Below are 17,115 nucleotides of genomic sequence, written 5' to 3'. Positions count from 1 at the left end.
TGAACCCGTTTCACCCTCAGTGACATTATCCTCTCAGAGCTAAAGCTTGCCCTATTAGTTTGTTACTGCATCAATAAATATATATGAAGATTTAAGACACTAAGGGGTTTATTTACTAAAGCTAGAGAGGGAGAAATGTGTCACATTTTTGCAGAGAAACCAATCAGCTTCTAACCTCAGCTTGTTTAATTAAGCTTAAACAATAAAATCTGGAATCTGATTGGTTTCTCCTTGCAGAATTATGACAAATTATGTCCTCTCTAGCTTTAGTAAATAAACCCCTAAGCAACATACATTCGTTAACCATTGGGTTTTACTGGATCAGATAGAATGTGAAAGAACTTACCACATACAGTCGATTTGCTCACATTCTTCATTACTTGGAAGTCAGAGGGATCATGTTTTACTATACATGAGAATGTTGCATCTGTATCCCAATCTTGTTTAGTTACTACAATATAGGAAGTTATCATAAAATTTCCATTTGCACTGGAGACTGCTTCCTCTGTTACGGCTTCAGGAATCACTTCATTGTTCTTCTTCCATAAAAATGTAATGCCTTTAGGATGAAATCCACTTGCAAAGCATAAAATTGTGCCATTGTTGTTTAATTCTACATCCTCTTTGATGGGAGGATGCATGGTTACTGTTGGTTCCTTTCCTATTACTAAAGAAAAAAAAGAGTATGCAAGTTCAGTATCCCTGGTATACCTCATTAAATGATACAGATCAGTAACACAGATGACTATTATTTCTGATCTACTCTAACTTCCTTGACCTTGTAAACAACATGTGTTTATATAAACAGTAATTTAAAGCGGGGGGTTCACCCGAAAAAAATGTTTTAACATTAGATTGAGGCTAATTACGTGAAGCAGAAGCGGGTGTTTTTTTTATAAAATCAATGCAGTACTTACCGTTTTAGAGATAGATGTTCTCCGCCGCTTCCAGGTATGGTCTTCGGGACTGGGCATTCCTATTTGATTGATAGCCTTCCGACGGTCGCATACAGCGCGTCACGAGTTGCCGAACGTCGGTGCGGCTCTATACGGCGCCTGCGCACCGACGTCCGGCTACTTTCGGAAACTCGTGACGCGCTGTATGCGACGGTCGGAAGGCTGTTAATCAAATAGGAACGCCCAGTCCCGCAGCCCATACCTGGAAGCCACGGAGAACATCTATCTCTAAAACGGTAAGTACTGCATTGATTTAAAAATTCTGCTTCACGTAATTAGCCTCAATCTAATGTTAAAAATTGATTTTTTGGGTGAACCTCCACTTTAAAGGCAAGATATATATAAATCTTTGTTACATTTGTAATATTATTCAATATTGCAATTGCATTACATTACTTAAATTTGACATCCTCGGTTTATTTATTTTCATAAATTATTATGCACAGTGGCCCAGATTCTCAAAGGCGTTACAACGGCGCAACACCATTTGCGCCATCGTAAGTCCTAATCTGGCCCCGGGTATCTATGCGACTGATTCTTAGTTTCAGTTACGCATAGATACCCATTAGATCTGACAGGCGTAAGGCTCTTACGCTGTCAGATCTTAAATGCAATTTTTTTTCCCGTCGCTAGGTGTCGCCGACTTAGTTTTCCCCGTCGCTTATGTAAATTAGCAAATTACGACGATTCCCGAATGTACGCGCGCTCGACGCAGAGAATTTAGAATTTAGAGAATTTTTCCGTAGCCCTTGCGACGTGTAAAGTTGCCCCTGGGTCTATGGAGGCGCAGCCAATGTTAAGTATGGCCGTCGTTCCCACGTCGAAATTTTAAAAATCGACGTCGTTTGCGTAAGACGTCTGTGAATGTCGCTGGACGCCATTTACGTTAACGTCATTTAGCGCAATGCACGTCGGGTAATTTACCCGACGGAGCATGCGCAGTACGCTCGGCGCGGGAACGCGCCTAATTTAAATGGTACCCGCCCCATTTGAATTGGGCGGGCTTGTGCCGAGCGTTTTTACGATACACCGCCGCAAGTTTACAGGTAAGTGTTCTGATAATCAGGCACGAACGCTGACAACCTGCGGTGGTGTAATGTAAATCACATACGTTGCGCTGCCCAGGAGCAACGTACTTCTATGAGAATCTGGGCCAAAATATTCAGACAAAAAGGTGCTTCACAGTTAAACTGTTGCTATGAGATTGTAATGTAATCCATCCAAGGGTAGATTTCTCCTACATACATACATCTCCTACATTTCTCCTACATTTGTTCTTCCCTATGACCGGAAGTGTTACTTGCCTAATCACAAGGTAAAAATAAAGGAAAAAGCCTAAAAAAAAAAAATGAATGCAGCAACCACAATTAAGTATTTGTAAGCTGCAATATTTTAAATGTTCATATTTGGGTTTAGCTATACCTTAACTTTTAGTACAGAATTGATTATAATTTGGCCTTTACAGAGTTTCCCTTTTTAAAATGAATACAAAACTTGCAAAGTGAGCATTCTTCCTGTGAAAAGGAAGTGGGTTTGCTAAGCACTATCTAAGAGCTTGATCAGTAAGTGGGTGCACTAGTTAGAAAGCCTAGATAGTACATGGTAAGAATCACTAGCTACAGTGAGCACTTGCAGTTCATAAAGTGTTAGCAGTCTGCTGAATCTACTTTATTACTAAGCCTTTTAGCACTATTCAATAAACTAGTGGTGTCACTGTATTTGATGCAAAGGTAAAAATATATTGTTGTTTTACTGTAATGTAATGGAAATATAAAATTCTTACCTTTTGGAAACTGAAGAACCACAGATTCGCTCTTATCTAAATGTTTTGCAGTGCAGTAATAAGAATCATTGTTCTCCCAGCCTTCTGTTGGTACTTTAATTTGGGAGCTTGCTGCATAGGTTCCTCCAGTTTGCAACACAGAATTGTATTTCTTGAAGCCAGTGGAATAGTTATTGCTGAGCTGATCTACCCAGCTGAAGTCAATGAAGTCAGGAAGGAAACCTTTGGAAAAACAGCCAATGATGGTGCTCGTTTCCTGTGACTTGCCGCAAGAAATAAGTGGAAAGAGAGATGGGCCCTTCGATTCAGCTGAGAATAGAAGCAAAGATGGAAGGAATGAGTACTGTGGTTAGGAGCCAGAGTTTAGTAGAAGTTAAAAGGGGAGATCTGAAAATATTTCAGTTTCGGGTCAAAACTGAAATTGGTTAATACTAGATGGTTGCAGTTAGTGTTAAAAAGGGAGCTAAAGGTTCAAATTAAAGGTAGAATTAGGATGAGATTCATATTAGAATTAGATAACCTTTTTATCATACATGTTTGAAATATCATGTATTTGTATTACGTAAAAAATATTATGTGTTGAAGAAATGTTACCTTTAAGATCTTAAACACTGCACCAGTTGAAATGCTGGAAACCCCCCCCCCCCCCCCAATACATGTGACTGGCTGAATGTGGCACATAATAAAATAATATGACATTTTGCTATAGATAATTATAGATACTTGAGGTTCTAAATATAATATTTAGGCATTTAAAATGTGATAAACCCCCCCCCCCAAAAAAAAAAAAAAAAAACCTTAGTTCACTGCCCTTAGCTCCTTAAAGCACAACGAGAAGACTTTTCTGATTTTACAAAAATACAATTGAGACATGTTGAACATAAAACTTTCATAACTTTTATGTGCTGACCAAACCTGGGTTGTTATAAAACAAATCTATGGCATAAGCCATGTATTTTGAACTTTAAGGTATAGTTTTCAGTAAGGACTGGTGAATGCTGTTTAGTTCATTTAGAGTATACTAGTAGCAAGATGATAATTTGGCCATAACATCCATTCATCTTTTAGATAACGCTGCTAAAAGCTGGTATATTTTGGGTTAACTTTAGATACTGCACACTACTACTCATTGAATTATACTTTTAAAAAATTACAGTCAACAATCACATTTCTTTAGCCATACACTGACATTGTATTGCTGTTTTCTGGTTATTTGGAGAACATCCCCTATTTGCAAATATGAGTGGGCTCAAGTGGGACATGCTAACAGGTAAGACAACACAATGCCTAGTAAAGGTAATGCCAAAAAGTGCTAATAATAATACCAGCTCTCATTCTGGAAAGCGGTTAATTTTATAATGCATCACTACTCACACATAGCCAAACATACTTATCTGTATATGCAATGGTAACAGGATAGCATGTGCAGTATTTTATTTTTTTTTAGAAATGGAAGTAATTATGGCCAATGTGAATATTGTACTTCCTATACTTAATTTTATGTATATACGCCTAGCAGTAGTTAGAGTTGATTTACTAAAGGTGTATATAATGTTCACTTAGCTTAGTAAATTAGGCAAAGCTGTGTTCACTTTGAATAACCAGTCATGTACAGGACAATCAAAAAATAAAAATCTGGACTTGTCTTGAATGACTGAAGTTAACAGACCAATATTTTATTAACTAAGCATTCACTTTGCCAAGTAAACATTCTTTGCTTTAATGAAATTGACCATCTTTGTTCATGTATTGTACATTACATTCATACACATTGCCACAATGCAGAACTGTTTTTCTTCATTCCTATTTCTTTTTGTGTATGTCACACAGATACAGTCTCTGCATTTTATATAATTTTGTAAGTTTTTACAAATGATTTTGCATTGTTTTAATGCTATGATTATAATTCCTATTCCTATGATCCTATGTAGTGTTTCAGCACTATGCTAGTGGACAGCTCAATGATGACATATATCTTACAAGCTACAAATACTTATTTTTCTTTAAACTATGAACTGTTTACTGCTATGATACTGGTTGGCAAATGTATATAGTATGATGCTTTTAAACTCTATAAAAACAACATTGTACTTGAAAATATTTTATATATTATATACAGTCATTTCACTCTGCAAAGAATGGAGAGCAGGCACACTAACTAGACCATTTAACAGGTTAAACTCAATAATACAGCAAACTGTACATATCATGGTGTTGCATAATACCATTAGTTTGTTGATATCTTTATTGATATAGATATTGGTATCTGTTCTGCTTTAGACTCAGATATACAGTTCTTAGCCCAAAAGATAACAATCTGTACTAGTGTGTATCTTCCCCATGTGTACAATGGCTACTTAACCCATTGGAACACAGGTGTCAAACACAAGACCCGCGGGTCGAATCCGGACCTTTAGGCAATTTCATGTGGCCCTCACACCTCTCCTGCAGCTGTAGGAGAGCTCCAGCCCACCTCTGGTCCTCCTCCAGACCCTTACTTTCTGCTTTCAAGCAATGCATCCAGCTTCTTTCCAGCAGCAGCATAAGGAAAGGGGGGTACACTGTGATGTAAGGGAGAGTCAGGGACTCAACTTCTGATGGTGGGGTGGCGCTTGACATCTTATATAAAGGGGAGGGGATGCGCTGGACACCCAATCTTGCAGATACAACCGGCCCTTTTGGGGGCAATGCGGCTCATGATGAAATTGAGTTCGACACCCCTGCACTGGAACAATACTCTCAGGTTATCTACTTCCAGTTTATTTCTATCATATCCGCTTACTGTAATCAAATATATTTTGACTTGTCTGTTTGTTCAGGTCAGTGGTAAAGCACTCTGTAAACTTTCTGATTAGCTAGCGCTCTATTTCTTGGTCACTGAGCTATGCAATACCTGTATTACAATTACAGGGCCTTTAAAGGCTTTTGCATCAGAACTGCTTCTCTCCCCATACACATCTATGGGAATGTAAAAACTATTTGAATCAGATACAATGCAGGTCAATTGTAGTTCCAATGCATTTAATTCTAAACTATTTCAGAAGCATTTCATACAGATGTAAAAAAAAAAAAAACAAGCTGTGTTTTCCCATCGATACAGGCCCCAATGGATCTAGCAAGCATTTGTGTTAACCTATGCAGAATCTTTACATCATGCTCAGCTTTTTCTTTTTTCATATCAAAGGGCAAGTTGGTTCTTGAGATGTTTATAGCCTTCTTATAATCTGATAATTCTAAGATCTGGTTCCTGCTATATTTATTTTGTTCTATCTGCAATGTATATTACATTAATATGTAAAATAACAAACATACTTTCTTTAGATGAATTGTGAGAGATGTGCAATGCTATCCATTTGCTTTATAGCTACCTGTGTACATTAGGTTTTGTACACATTATATATGCCCTATTTGTTTAAATGACCAGAGATTATGTACTTTTCTTGAGCAACTGCCACCAACTATGGAATGAATTACCTTCTCCAAATAAGCTGTATGGAACTTACCCTACGTTCTGCTAGTCTCAGCATTGCCCATACTTTCCTTCGGTGAGCTGTGCCTTGAATATTTTATATTCTGAGCTTTATACTGCATTCTCCTCTATCAGATGAGTCTGCAGTACTTGCCAAAAGCTGTTCAGAACAGCACATATACCCTCAGGTATGGTGTACACGTTCTTTGTTGTGCGGTATAGTAAAAGTAGCATTACATTCTCCTAACTAAAGAGCAACTCCACCCAAAACTGATTTCTTGGTTTTAGTTGGCATGGGCCACAACTTGGTGTTTCAGAAAGAAGATCGCACCTTACAGTGGCATAACTATGGCACCAGTCCAAGTGAGATTTTCCTGCTAGGATTGTGCAAAGGAAAAAAAATAAAGGAAAAGATCCAACAAAGATATGACATGCCCCACTCAGTCCACAAAAAACCTAGAGACAGCAGTTTTAAATGGACAAAATGTATTCTATAACAACTGTCATTATTTCTATCTGGATATGGATTATCTGCTATGTTTATGTTATTGCACTGCTTTTTTATATGCAGTACCTCCTATACATTTACAGGCATACCCCACTTTTAAGTACACAATGGGGTTTATTTACTAAAGCAAGAAAGCGCAAAATCAGGCTCACTTCTATATAGAAACCAATGAGCTTCTAACCCCAGCTTGTTCTTTTGGTAATAAAACCTGTATGCTCATTGGTTTCTATGCAGAAGTGAGCCTGATTTTGCGCTTTCCAGCGATAGTAAACACACCCCATTGAGTACTTAAACGTGGGGTATGCCTGTAGTTGCACTGCCCCATGCCTGTCTTAATTTTTGTTTTGCTGATCTATCTTCCACAATATACAATGCATGCTACACAATTATTAATTTTTTGTTACAGTACCTAGCTTAGGTTACATTGACTGCTGAGCAGTACATTAACAGTGCCTTGAACTACTAAATATAGTATGAAGAAAATGCTTTTATAACCTTCTGTGTAGTTCCTGCTCTATCCCCTGTGTAATACAGGATTTGTACTACATGCTTTCTAGCGTAGTTAGTATTTTCTATACCTTGTATTAATACGTTACAGCTTGTGGTTTAACTTTGTCTATTCTATCTGCTATACCACAGTTCTAATCTATATTGGATTGTCTTCTACTGTATAAATGGCCTGCCAATACAATAATTATTTAAGCAGTTGTGATGTAATTTACCTGCTATACTGAAAATACCTGCTGAGCAGCACCTTACCTCCATCACCTTCTACTGTACTCATTTATTTCATAAAAAGATTTATACAGTACACAACATACCTTTCCTGCATCTAACCTGTGTTCAGTTTACAATTCTACTGGGCTGCACAGTACATTCCCTGCTGTGTCATCTGCTGTGCTGGATGCTACCTGTGCTATTTTCTGCTGCACAAAGCCTTGCTCTGCCATTACATGCATTGTATATTACATATTTATCCATATGCAGTTCTGTCCTGTACATGCTGACATATATAGCACCTACTATGCTGTAAGCTGTACAGTACATGCTAAACATATCAGTTATGCTTTACAGTTAATGCTCTGTTGCCTGCTGTACTACTTTTTGTGCCGTACGCTTTTTGCACTACCTTCTATTGAGTACAAGGCTTTACATGTATTGTATAGTACATGCTATGCTGTCTGCTGTGCTATACAAAAGCTTTATGCCATCCTCTCTGCTGTATACTACTTATATCACTTTCTAATGTATACAAAACCTGCTATGCAATTTACTGTATGGTACCGTACATTCCATAGTGTTTAAATATACTGTCACTTGTGTTGTAGGTACCTGCACCATGTTCTGCTGTACTCCACATCTGCTTTAGTACCTGTGCTATACTCTCCATGTACACAGTACCTACTGTATCATTAATTGTAGAGTACAGAGCATGCTGTACTGTACAATAAATGCACTCCATACCACTGTAAATGGCACTTGCTTAGCCATTTTCCATGATGTAGTGCATGCTACACATTACTCCCAACCTGTGCATTACAATATACTGTATGCTGTATAACTAGCTGTGCTGTACACTACATGCACTACCTGCTGGTAAATACAGAACCTGGTATACTACATGCTGTGCTGTACAGTAGCTTCTCTGTCAATTTCTGTGCTGTATACTATTTGTATCACTTTCTGAAGTATACCGAACCTGCTGCGTCATTTATTTTTACAGCATATGCTATACAATTTAGCTATGCTATCATTAGTGTTATGTACCTGCACCATCTTCTGATATTTTCAACTTTGTGACTGGCTATGCACTACCACACAATAAACATTTCAGTTGTGCTGCACTATATATGCTTTGCTATGGACTGTGCTGTATAGTATGTGTGTTATACTCTCCTGTAGACAGTGCCTGCTGTACCATTAATTATGGCGTACAAAACATGCTGAACTATACGGTGTATACTATACATCACCTGCACTGGCTTCTGTTGTATACAGAACTTGCTGTAACAATTCTAAATGCTATACTGCAGTACTGTATATGCTCCAGCATCTGCTTGGCCCTACAATAACTACTCTCCATGCCATTGTAAATGGCATCTGCTTTGCCATTAACTGGTGTAGAACATGCTTACTTTTATGCTGTGCTGAACAATGCATAGTGTGTTACTTGCTGTGCTGTACGCTACATGCACTACCTGATGGTTAATACAAAACCTGGTATATCATTACTGGTATGGTATAGTACATGCTATGCTGTCTGCTGTGCTGTACAGTAGCTGATAGGCCCTTTTTCTGGACTGTATACTATTTGTACCACTTTCTGAAGTATACAGCACCTGCTATGCCAATAACCGGTACAGCATATGCTATATAATTTAGCTTTGCTGACATTAGTGTTGTAAGTACCTGTACCATCTTCTGAGATTATCAGCTTTGTGACTGGCTGTACACTACCACACAAACATTTCAGTTGTGCTATACAATATATGCTTTGCTGTGGACTGTGCTTTATAGTACTTATGCCTATACCGTATACAATGCTCACTGTACCATTAATTTTGGGGTACAGCACGTGCTGTGCTGTAGTGTACGGTGCATGCTGTATACTGTACAGCACCCGCACTGGCTTTTGCTGTATACAGCAGTTGCTAGAACATTTGTACATGATATACTGCAGTACTATATATGCTTTGGCGTCTGCTTGGGCCTACAATAACGACACTCCATACCACTGTAAATGGCATCTGCTTTGCCATTAACTGGTATAGAACATGCTAAACATTACTCCTAAGCTGTGCTGAACAATGCATTGCGTGTTATTTGCTGTGCTGTACACTACCTGTACTACCTGCTAGTGAACACAGAACCTGATATATCATTACTTACATGGTATAGTACGTTTTATGCTGTCTGCAGTGATGTACAGTAGCTGCTAAGCCATTTTTCTGTGCCGTATACTATATTTATACATTTCTGAAATCTACAGCACCTGCTATGCTATTTTCTGGTACAGTATATGCTATGCAATTGAGCTATGCTGTCATTAGTTTTAGTAGTACCTGCACCATCATCTGCTTTATACATAACCGGCTTTGTCACTGGCTGTACATTACCATACAATAAAAATGTAATTTATGCTGTACTATATATATGCTTTTGCTGTGTACTGTACAATACATGAGCTAATCTCTCCTGTATACAGGAGAGACAGCTGTAAGTACTGCTGTACCATAACTTTCAGAAAATGTTGCATGCTGTGCAGCACTTGCACTGGATTTTGCTGTATTCAGCACTTGCTATAACAGTTGTATGTTACAGTACATGCTAATGCATTGCAGACGGGTGATACCATGTATGCCGTGCTGCCTGCTGTGTTCTACAATACCCATACTTCCTTATAGGATATGCAACAACCAACTATACCATTACCTTTATGGTACAGTGCATACTACACATTTCAACTAAGCTGTGAAATATGGTATGTTTTTAGCTGTGCTGGACAGGATCAAATTTACCTTTTACTGTATACAGCCCTTACTATGCCATTAGCTACAGTTCGTGTTATCCTTTCTAAATTATACCATATAGTATATGCGGTTCTGACTGCTGTGCTGTGCCTTCTGCTGTTCAGTACAGTAAATGCAATAATCTTCACTGCAAATGGCACCTGCTATGCCATCGCTTGCAGGGTACAATACAGTACATACCCAACAATTTATTTATGCTTTACAATAACTTATGTTCCATTTTCTGTGCTGTACAGTTCCTAAATCACCAACTGTAGTTTGCGCTGCTTTCTACACCTTCAGCTATATGGTACAGTACAGCTATACAAGGCAGCTGTGCTGTGCAATCTAAGCTATACTGTCAGCAGTATTGTCTCTGCTTTAGCTGTACAATATATTCTATACAATGCAGCTATGCTGTTAATGTTGTCTGTGAGTGGTAAACTCGCCCTATCAAAGCTGTTGCTTTATGATACCTGATAAGCTCATTGCAAAGCTACAGTAATTGCTACTTGTGTGACCTATGCTAAGTTTAAGGCACCCGCTGTGCTATCCTTTGAACTGTACATCCCAGGCAAAATAACGCCTGTAAAATTTTTGGTGCAATACAGACCTCACAATCTAGGAACAGAATGACCCAGGAGACTAGTAGGAAGCTTACAAATAGCCCTTGCTTTTGTATGATAAATATGAATGATCTGCCAGACACTACACAGTTGTCACAGGCAGCTAAGGTTGACATTGTAATCTACTATAAAAACAATCTATAACTGCAGTTGCAAACACAGACTGCTTACAAAATGAGCCTGATACACACAATTTCAATTTAAATCTATGCACTAAACTAAAAGCACAACAAAATAAAAAATTATACCAATTCATTGCAATTAATATTATAGATTTATATTAAACTAAAATAATTATTAATAATAATAATAATAATAATAATAATAATTAGTACTAATCTATATTCTTATATGATGACAAATTAATATTCAATAAAAGATAAATAAATCCCTTACCTGTTCCCGGTTCCTTTGTTCCTAGGTTCTTCTTAACAACTTAACGTTAGTAAATAAGAACTATATATATATATATATATATATATATATATATATATATATATATATATATATATATATATATACACATAGATATATAGATGTATAGATATATAGATGTATAGATATATAAATGTATATGAACGATAATATATGAACGATAATAAATATATATATATATATATATATATATATATATATATATATATATATATTATTTCTAAGGACATAATTTAAAAGTAGGATCTAGCAATATCATTTAAATCGAGAAACCAGTAAAAAAAAAACACATTGCAGTATACTAGTCATATCTGGATTCATACCTTGCAATATGCATGCTTCAAATACATAACACTTTATAGTTATATAAATTATAACTTATGATTATATAGACAACTTGTTTTAAATTATTGAAATTGCATTTTTAAAGATGTCGATGGCCATTTGATCAAACAAAACAATAATAATTTTAACAAATATATAAATAGATATATATTACTGTAAATGTGTGTATATATATATATATATATATATATATACACACATTTGGATTATACATAATATATATTATATAATAGACATTATATATATATATATATATATATATATATATATATATATATGTGTGTATGTGTATATACATACATACACATATTTAAATTAAGGCCATTGTCATCTTTGTGCTACTAATATTAATATCAGACTTTTTAATAAAATAATAATTTAATACAGAATTATGTAAAAAAAACTTTAATAAAGGCTTGAAATACTAGTATCTAAAAATATATTTTGTGGTAAAACTGTTTTTCTTGTCCATGGACACCTGTGACCACTGAGTCATCAGTGTGTAACTTTCAGTTCTAAATTTAGTAATACTGAAATCTCTAATAACGCACAGCTGTCAGTTTCAGTTACCGCCCAGTGCACCTGATGGTTTCACTTCTCTATGGAACAGAAACCAAGAATTTCTAGAACAGCAGCGGAGTTTAACAATAATTTTTTTTTTATCTACATTATTTTTATAGAAATAATTTTTCATATTATCCTTCTTTAATGAATATTAGGTTTTATTACTAACATATTTGAGTAGTTTTACAAAACCTGCCTGGATTGCGTTAATACATTGTAATAGTAATGACTGATGTCAATTGATCATATTAATAAAAATATAAAATACAACATTACATTATTATTATTATTAATAATATTATTATTATTATTATATTAATAATATTATTAGTATTAGTATTATAATTATCATTCAACCAAGTTATTATTAATTATTATAACAATAATCATCATATTAATACTATTTGTTTACAGGCGACTCATCAAATTATGTATTATGTATTGTATCATCGCAATTACTATAATTTTGCCTTTGAGTAAAAAATAAATAAATAATTTAACATAATGTTATGAAATATGTTAATTGTTATTATTAAAGTAAGTTAATTACATATGGGACATATGGAACAAGTTATTCTATGATTTTGTTCTAACCAAAAAATAACTAAAATGTTATTGTACGTTGCAAGAAACAATTACCTGCAATATATTTATATTTTAATAAATCTGTCCCATGGTAAGTAGTATTTTTCATAATAAATCTCCAAGTTAAGTATATAAAAGGGAAGGATAGTTTAATATCCTATTTAGATATCTATTTTTTCTATTTCAAAGATTAGAGCAAAAACATACCCACTGCGACTGTAACAAATGATTATTTTTTTATCCAATATAATAAACAAAATAATTACATTCATATACATTAGTAATTATGAGTATAAAATTTTTTTTTTTTTTAGATAAATTAGGATAATTGTTTCTGAAGAAAAACCGAATTTATAATTTTTTATATCATAGATAATAATACATTTGGTGTCAGTCACAAGTGTTATGAATACAATTGAAACATTTTATACTAACAAAAGAGAACACAAAAGGTTAAGAAAAGAGAGGCACAATATCCAATTTACAGTCACTGATGTCCCTTGTCCTATTTGTTCAAACTATATGGGCAGTTTTTACATTATTTTTCATTAAATAATACCAACTTAGCACTAAGTATGATATTTCAAATAATGTTCTTTCTTACCTGCCGTTACAGTGATTGTGGTGCCTGGTCCCCACACATCCATAGCGTAGTAACACATTATTTAATCACTAACTTCATGCTATACAAAATGTCACAATATTCTAGTATATTGCGCCCAAAAAAAATCTGATCATATTGCATAAATTGAATTCTTAAAGTTTGTCTATGTACTTTTAAAACATATTGTCCTGTTATTCAGATATAGCTAAGACTCTAATGACATACATTTACACCAAATTTGCCAAATAACTTGTCCCACTTAACTGCACAAGAGATAATTATGCCGTTGTGACAAGTTTTTACACAGGAGATAGATACATTAGAGAATCATATACTATACTGAATAACATGTATAGCCACTTAGTGGAAAACTTTACATTATTTTGAAGTCATTTAAAATAAATCATAAAGACATGAAATTGAGCTGTTACCTGATGTGACGGTGAGTGTTGTCCCAGGTCCCCAGATATCAAAAGCCCAGCTCACTGTGTGACCTTAAGACCTACTATCATTACAAAAACTCCCCAAGACACCCTAAGTAATTATTTTTTATAATACTTAGAGGTATGTGGAAAACACAATATCAAGTCTTTTTAGAAATCTTGGGGAATCAATGTCTCAACTGATAGTGGGAAGTTGAATTGCAACAGAACCCAAACAGGTTGGTTTACAGTGAAAATTAACATTTCATGTTGAAAAAATTGCAGATAAAGTTATTTTACAGTTTGAGAGAAGAGGTAAGAGAAAAGGTGAATTTTCTTACCTGATGTCACAGTGATAAAGGTCCCTGGTCCCCATATGTCGAAGTAATCACAGTGAGTCAGTTAGCTGTCACTGGCTATCAAATACTATTAGTGGTAACCCACAACTAACTGCAGAGAGGCTTTTACTGTAGGGTTATACATGGGTTCTGTCTCAAATATTTTCCCACATAACTCTTCTAACCACAGCCTTTTGTCAATTACAAATGTAGTTTCTTGAGATGTAAGCTGATACTTTTCTCAAGAAACTTGCACTCACCTGTCTTAAATAAATTAATTCCTAAACATATATACATTATATATATATATATATATATATATATATATATATATATATATATATATATATATATATATATATATATATAAATTATTAGCCTTATATCAAACATGGGGGCAATATTGTAGCAACATTAACCCTTGAATTTTTGTAGTGACAGTTTAAGCTAATATTAAAGAAACACAGCAAAGTATAAAAGTAAACAGTAATACAAGGACAGAAAAATGAGAAGAAAATGAAGAAACTTACCTGCTGTTACTGTGACAAAGGTCCCAGGTCCCCAAATATCGAAGTAAGCGTAGCTCACACAGTTTCATCTGCTATTATCCACAGAGCAAAAACCATGCAATGTTATGGGGTCACTTTACTTTTTTGTAATTAATTTGGACATTTTAAACAATGTTTAAGAGATAGTCGACTTACCTATTGTGACTGTCATATACTGTATGTGCCAGAAATAGAAAAATAACACCCAACCAAGAGGTCAAATTGCCTCCAACCCAAACAAAAGCTTATAAAGAAGTGTAAAATACAAAGACCCCTGGGATTTTAAAGGAAGTCAACGTACATTTCATTGCACATAGCTTACGTTAAAATCAATCCTTTATTACAAACAGTAGAAAAAGATTAAAAAACAGAAGTTGCACCAACACAAAACATACGCATTAAAAAATACTCCATCTTGATGCATGAACATATAGTGTTTCAAACAAAGTTTGTGATTAATGAGTTAACATTCAAGAAAAAAAAAACATAGAGCATCTTAATCTTAAAGTGTTTCTGAAAACACAGTTCACTTCATCAGGAGTTTGAGGATCCCCTGTATCCACAGCCCCCGGGTTTGAGCTTTCTTCTATGGGCTCGGACTGGGATGGGTGTAAAAGCCCCCCATTTTTGTCACCATAAATGAACTATTACGATTATTGGTGAGGTACTCCCTTGTTTCCTCTTTCTCTTTTTTTACATTATGGATTTATTTACAGATCTTTGAGTACCCTGTTGGTAGCATCAAACTTCTGATGAAGTTCACAAAACACGTTGAGATTAAGGCAATATTTTTAATGTGTATGTTTTGTGTTGGTGCACCTTCTGGTTTTTAATCTTTTTCTTCTGTTGTTTGTAATAAAGGCTTGAATATAAAATATACTATTTTAAATTAAATGTATGTTGACCTCCTTTAAAATCCCAGTGGCCCTTGTATTTTAAAATTGTTCACATATCATATACAGTGGGTAAATTTTCACCACATGTCGGTAACAACCCATGCAATCCATACATACACGCACTGTTGGTATTGGGGTGTTTTTGGGGTGATGTCCAGACTATTTAACCTTCAAACATGGTGTGTATTATGACATCCAAGAGTAAAATTTTGGTCTCATCTGATCAGACTATATAGTCCCAGTATTTCACAGGCTTGTCTAAATGTTGTGCAGCAAACATTAAATGAGCTTCTACATGATTTTTCCTCTTGCGTGGTGAGCGTGCATACAGGCCAGGGCAGTTGAGTGCATTATTTATTGTTTTATTTGAAAGAATTGTAGCAGCTAATTCCAGGTCTTTCTGAAGCTCCCCACAAGTGGTCCTTAGCACTTGTAAGGAGCACCTGGTCATAGTCAGTCTATCGTGAAATTATGTTCTTTCCACTTCTGGATTATGACCCCCAACAGTACTCACTGGAACATTCAGAAGTTTAGAAATACTTCTGTAACCAATGTCAGCAGTATGTTTTGCAACAATAAGGTTGCAAAGGTCTTGAGAGAGCTCTTTGTTTTTACCCATCGTGAGAGGTTTCTTGTGAAACATCTTCGGAATGAGACACCTTTTTATAGGCCATCAGTTGAGACTGAACCAGCTGATATTAATTTGCATTGACAAGGGGCAGGATTGCTTTCTAATAACTTATAGATTTCAGCTGGTGTCTTGGCTTTCCATGCTTCATTGCACTACCCTTTCTTCAGGTGTTCAATACTTTTTCCATGTGTCATTCCATTTTATTACACATAACTTAATTTCTGAACTTGTTTTGGTTTCTTTATATGTATATATTGCATGGGTTGTTACTGACATGTGGTGTCATGTCAATAGCACCTTTAAAAATAAATTTACCTAGAAAAATTGTGACATGTTTAATACTTATTTTACCCGCTGTATGTGCCACCTCCCTAGATGTCAAATGTGTTGTAAGCAATGCAGCATTATGCTTCTTCAGTTGATTAGTATAGGTGAGAGAAGTGATCAGGTAAGTGGCTGACACATAATGTGTGCTGAGAGAAGTCTAGCTGTGGTAGCAGATGCACAGAAACAAGTGTGCATGCAACAGGTCTAAATACCAAAGAATGGTAAGCTGCACAGATTTGGTGAGTGAAGAGAGATAGAAATGGCATGATCAACATGGTGTTGTGTGGAACAGGTAATCCCTATCCTAATACAGGGCACCTTAGTTTATGGTTCTTCTAGTTCGACAGGTGGAATATATGTGACTTGCTAGTATTGTAGCATTATGCATGTGCACATGTTTAAAGTTGAACTTCAGCCAATAAAACAACTTTCTTCCTTGCACACATGGGGGTTTCCTATGCATGCTAAAGGAACTAATCGGTGCTGTTTGAACATACTTAGGATACCCCCTGAGTACACAGATATGCTACAGATTTCTGCTAGGTCCTGAAGACCTAGTAGATCTAGTT

At 35.4% G+C, this 17,115-nt stretch overlaps 2 gene segments (V, D, J or C); both read right to left on the bottom strand.

Moving 5' to 3' along the window:
• Nucleotides 1-13,480, bottom strand: part of LOC120940881 — a 28,053-nt gene extending 14,573 nt beyond the window's left edge. Inside the window, 3 exon segments of the C gene segment in view lie at nucleotides 347-667; nucleotides 2,740-3,048; nucleotides 13,385-13,480. Of these exon segments, the coding sequence occupies nucleotides 347-667; nucleotides 2,740-3,048; nucleotides 13,385-13,442 (688 nt within the window).
• The window catches only part of LOC120940889, a 201,324-nt gene extending 187,457 nt beyond the window's left edge, over nucleotides 1-13,867 (bottom strand). Inside the window, exon 1 of the C gene segment in view lies at nucleotides 13,816-13,867.
• Between the last annotated feature and the right edge of the window lie 3,248 nt (nucleotides 13,868-17,115).

This window comes from Rana temporaria, chromosome 1, assembly GCF_905171775.1.
Source record: "Rana temporaria chromosome 1, aRanTem1.1, whole genome shotgun sequence".
Taxonomy (NCBI): domain Eukaryota; kingdom Metazoa; phylum Chordata; class Amphibia; order Anura; family Ranidae; genus Rana; species Rana temporaria.
Note: the sequence above shows the minus strand (reverse complement) of the source record. Positions and strands in the feature narration are given on the sequence as shown.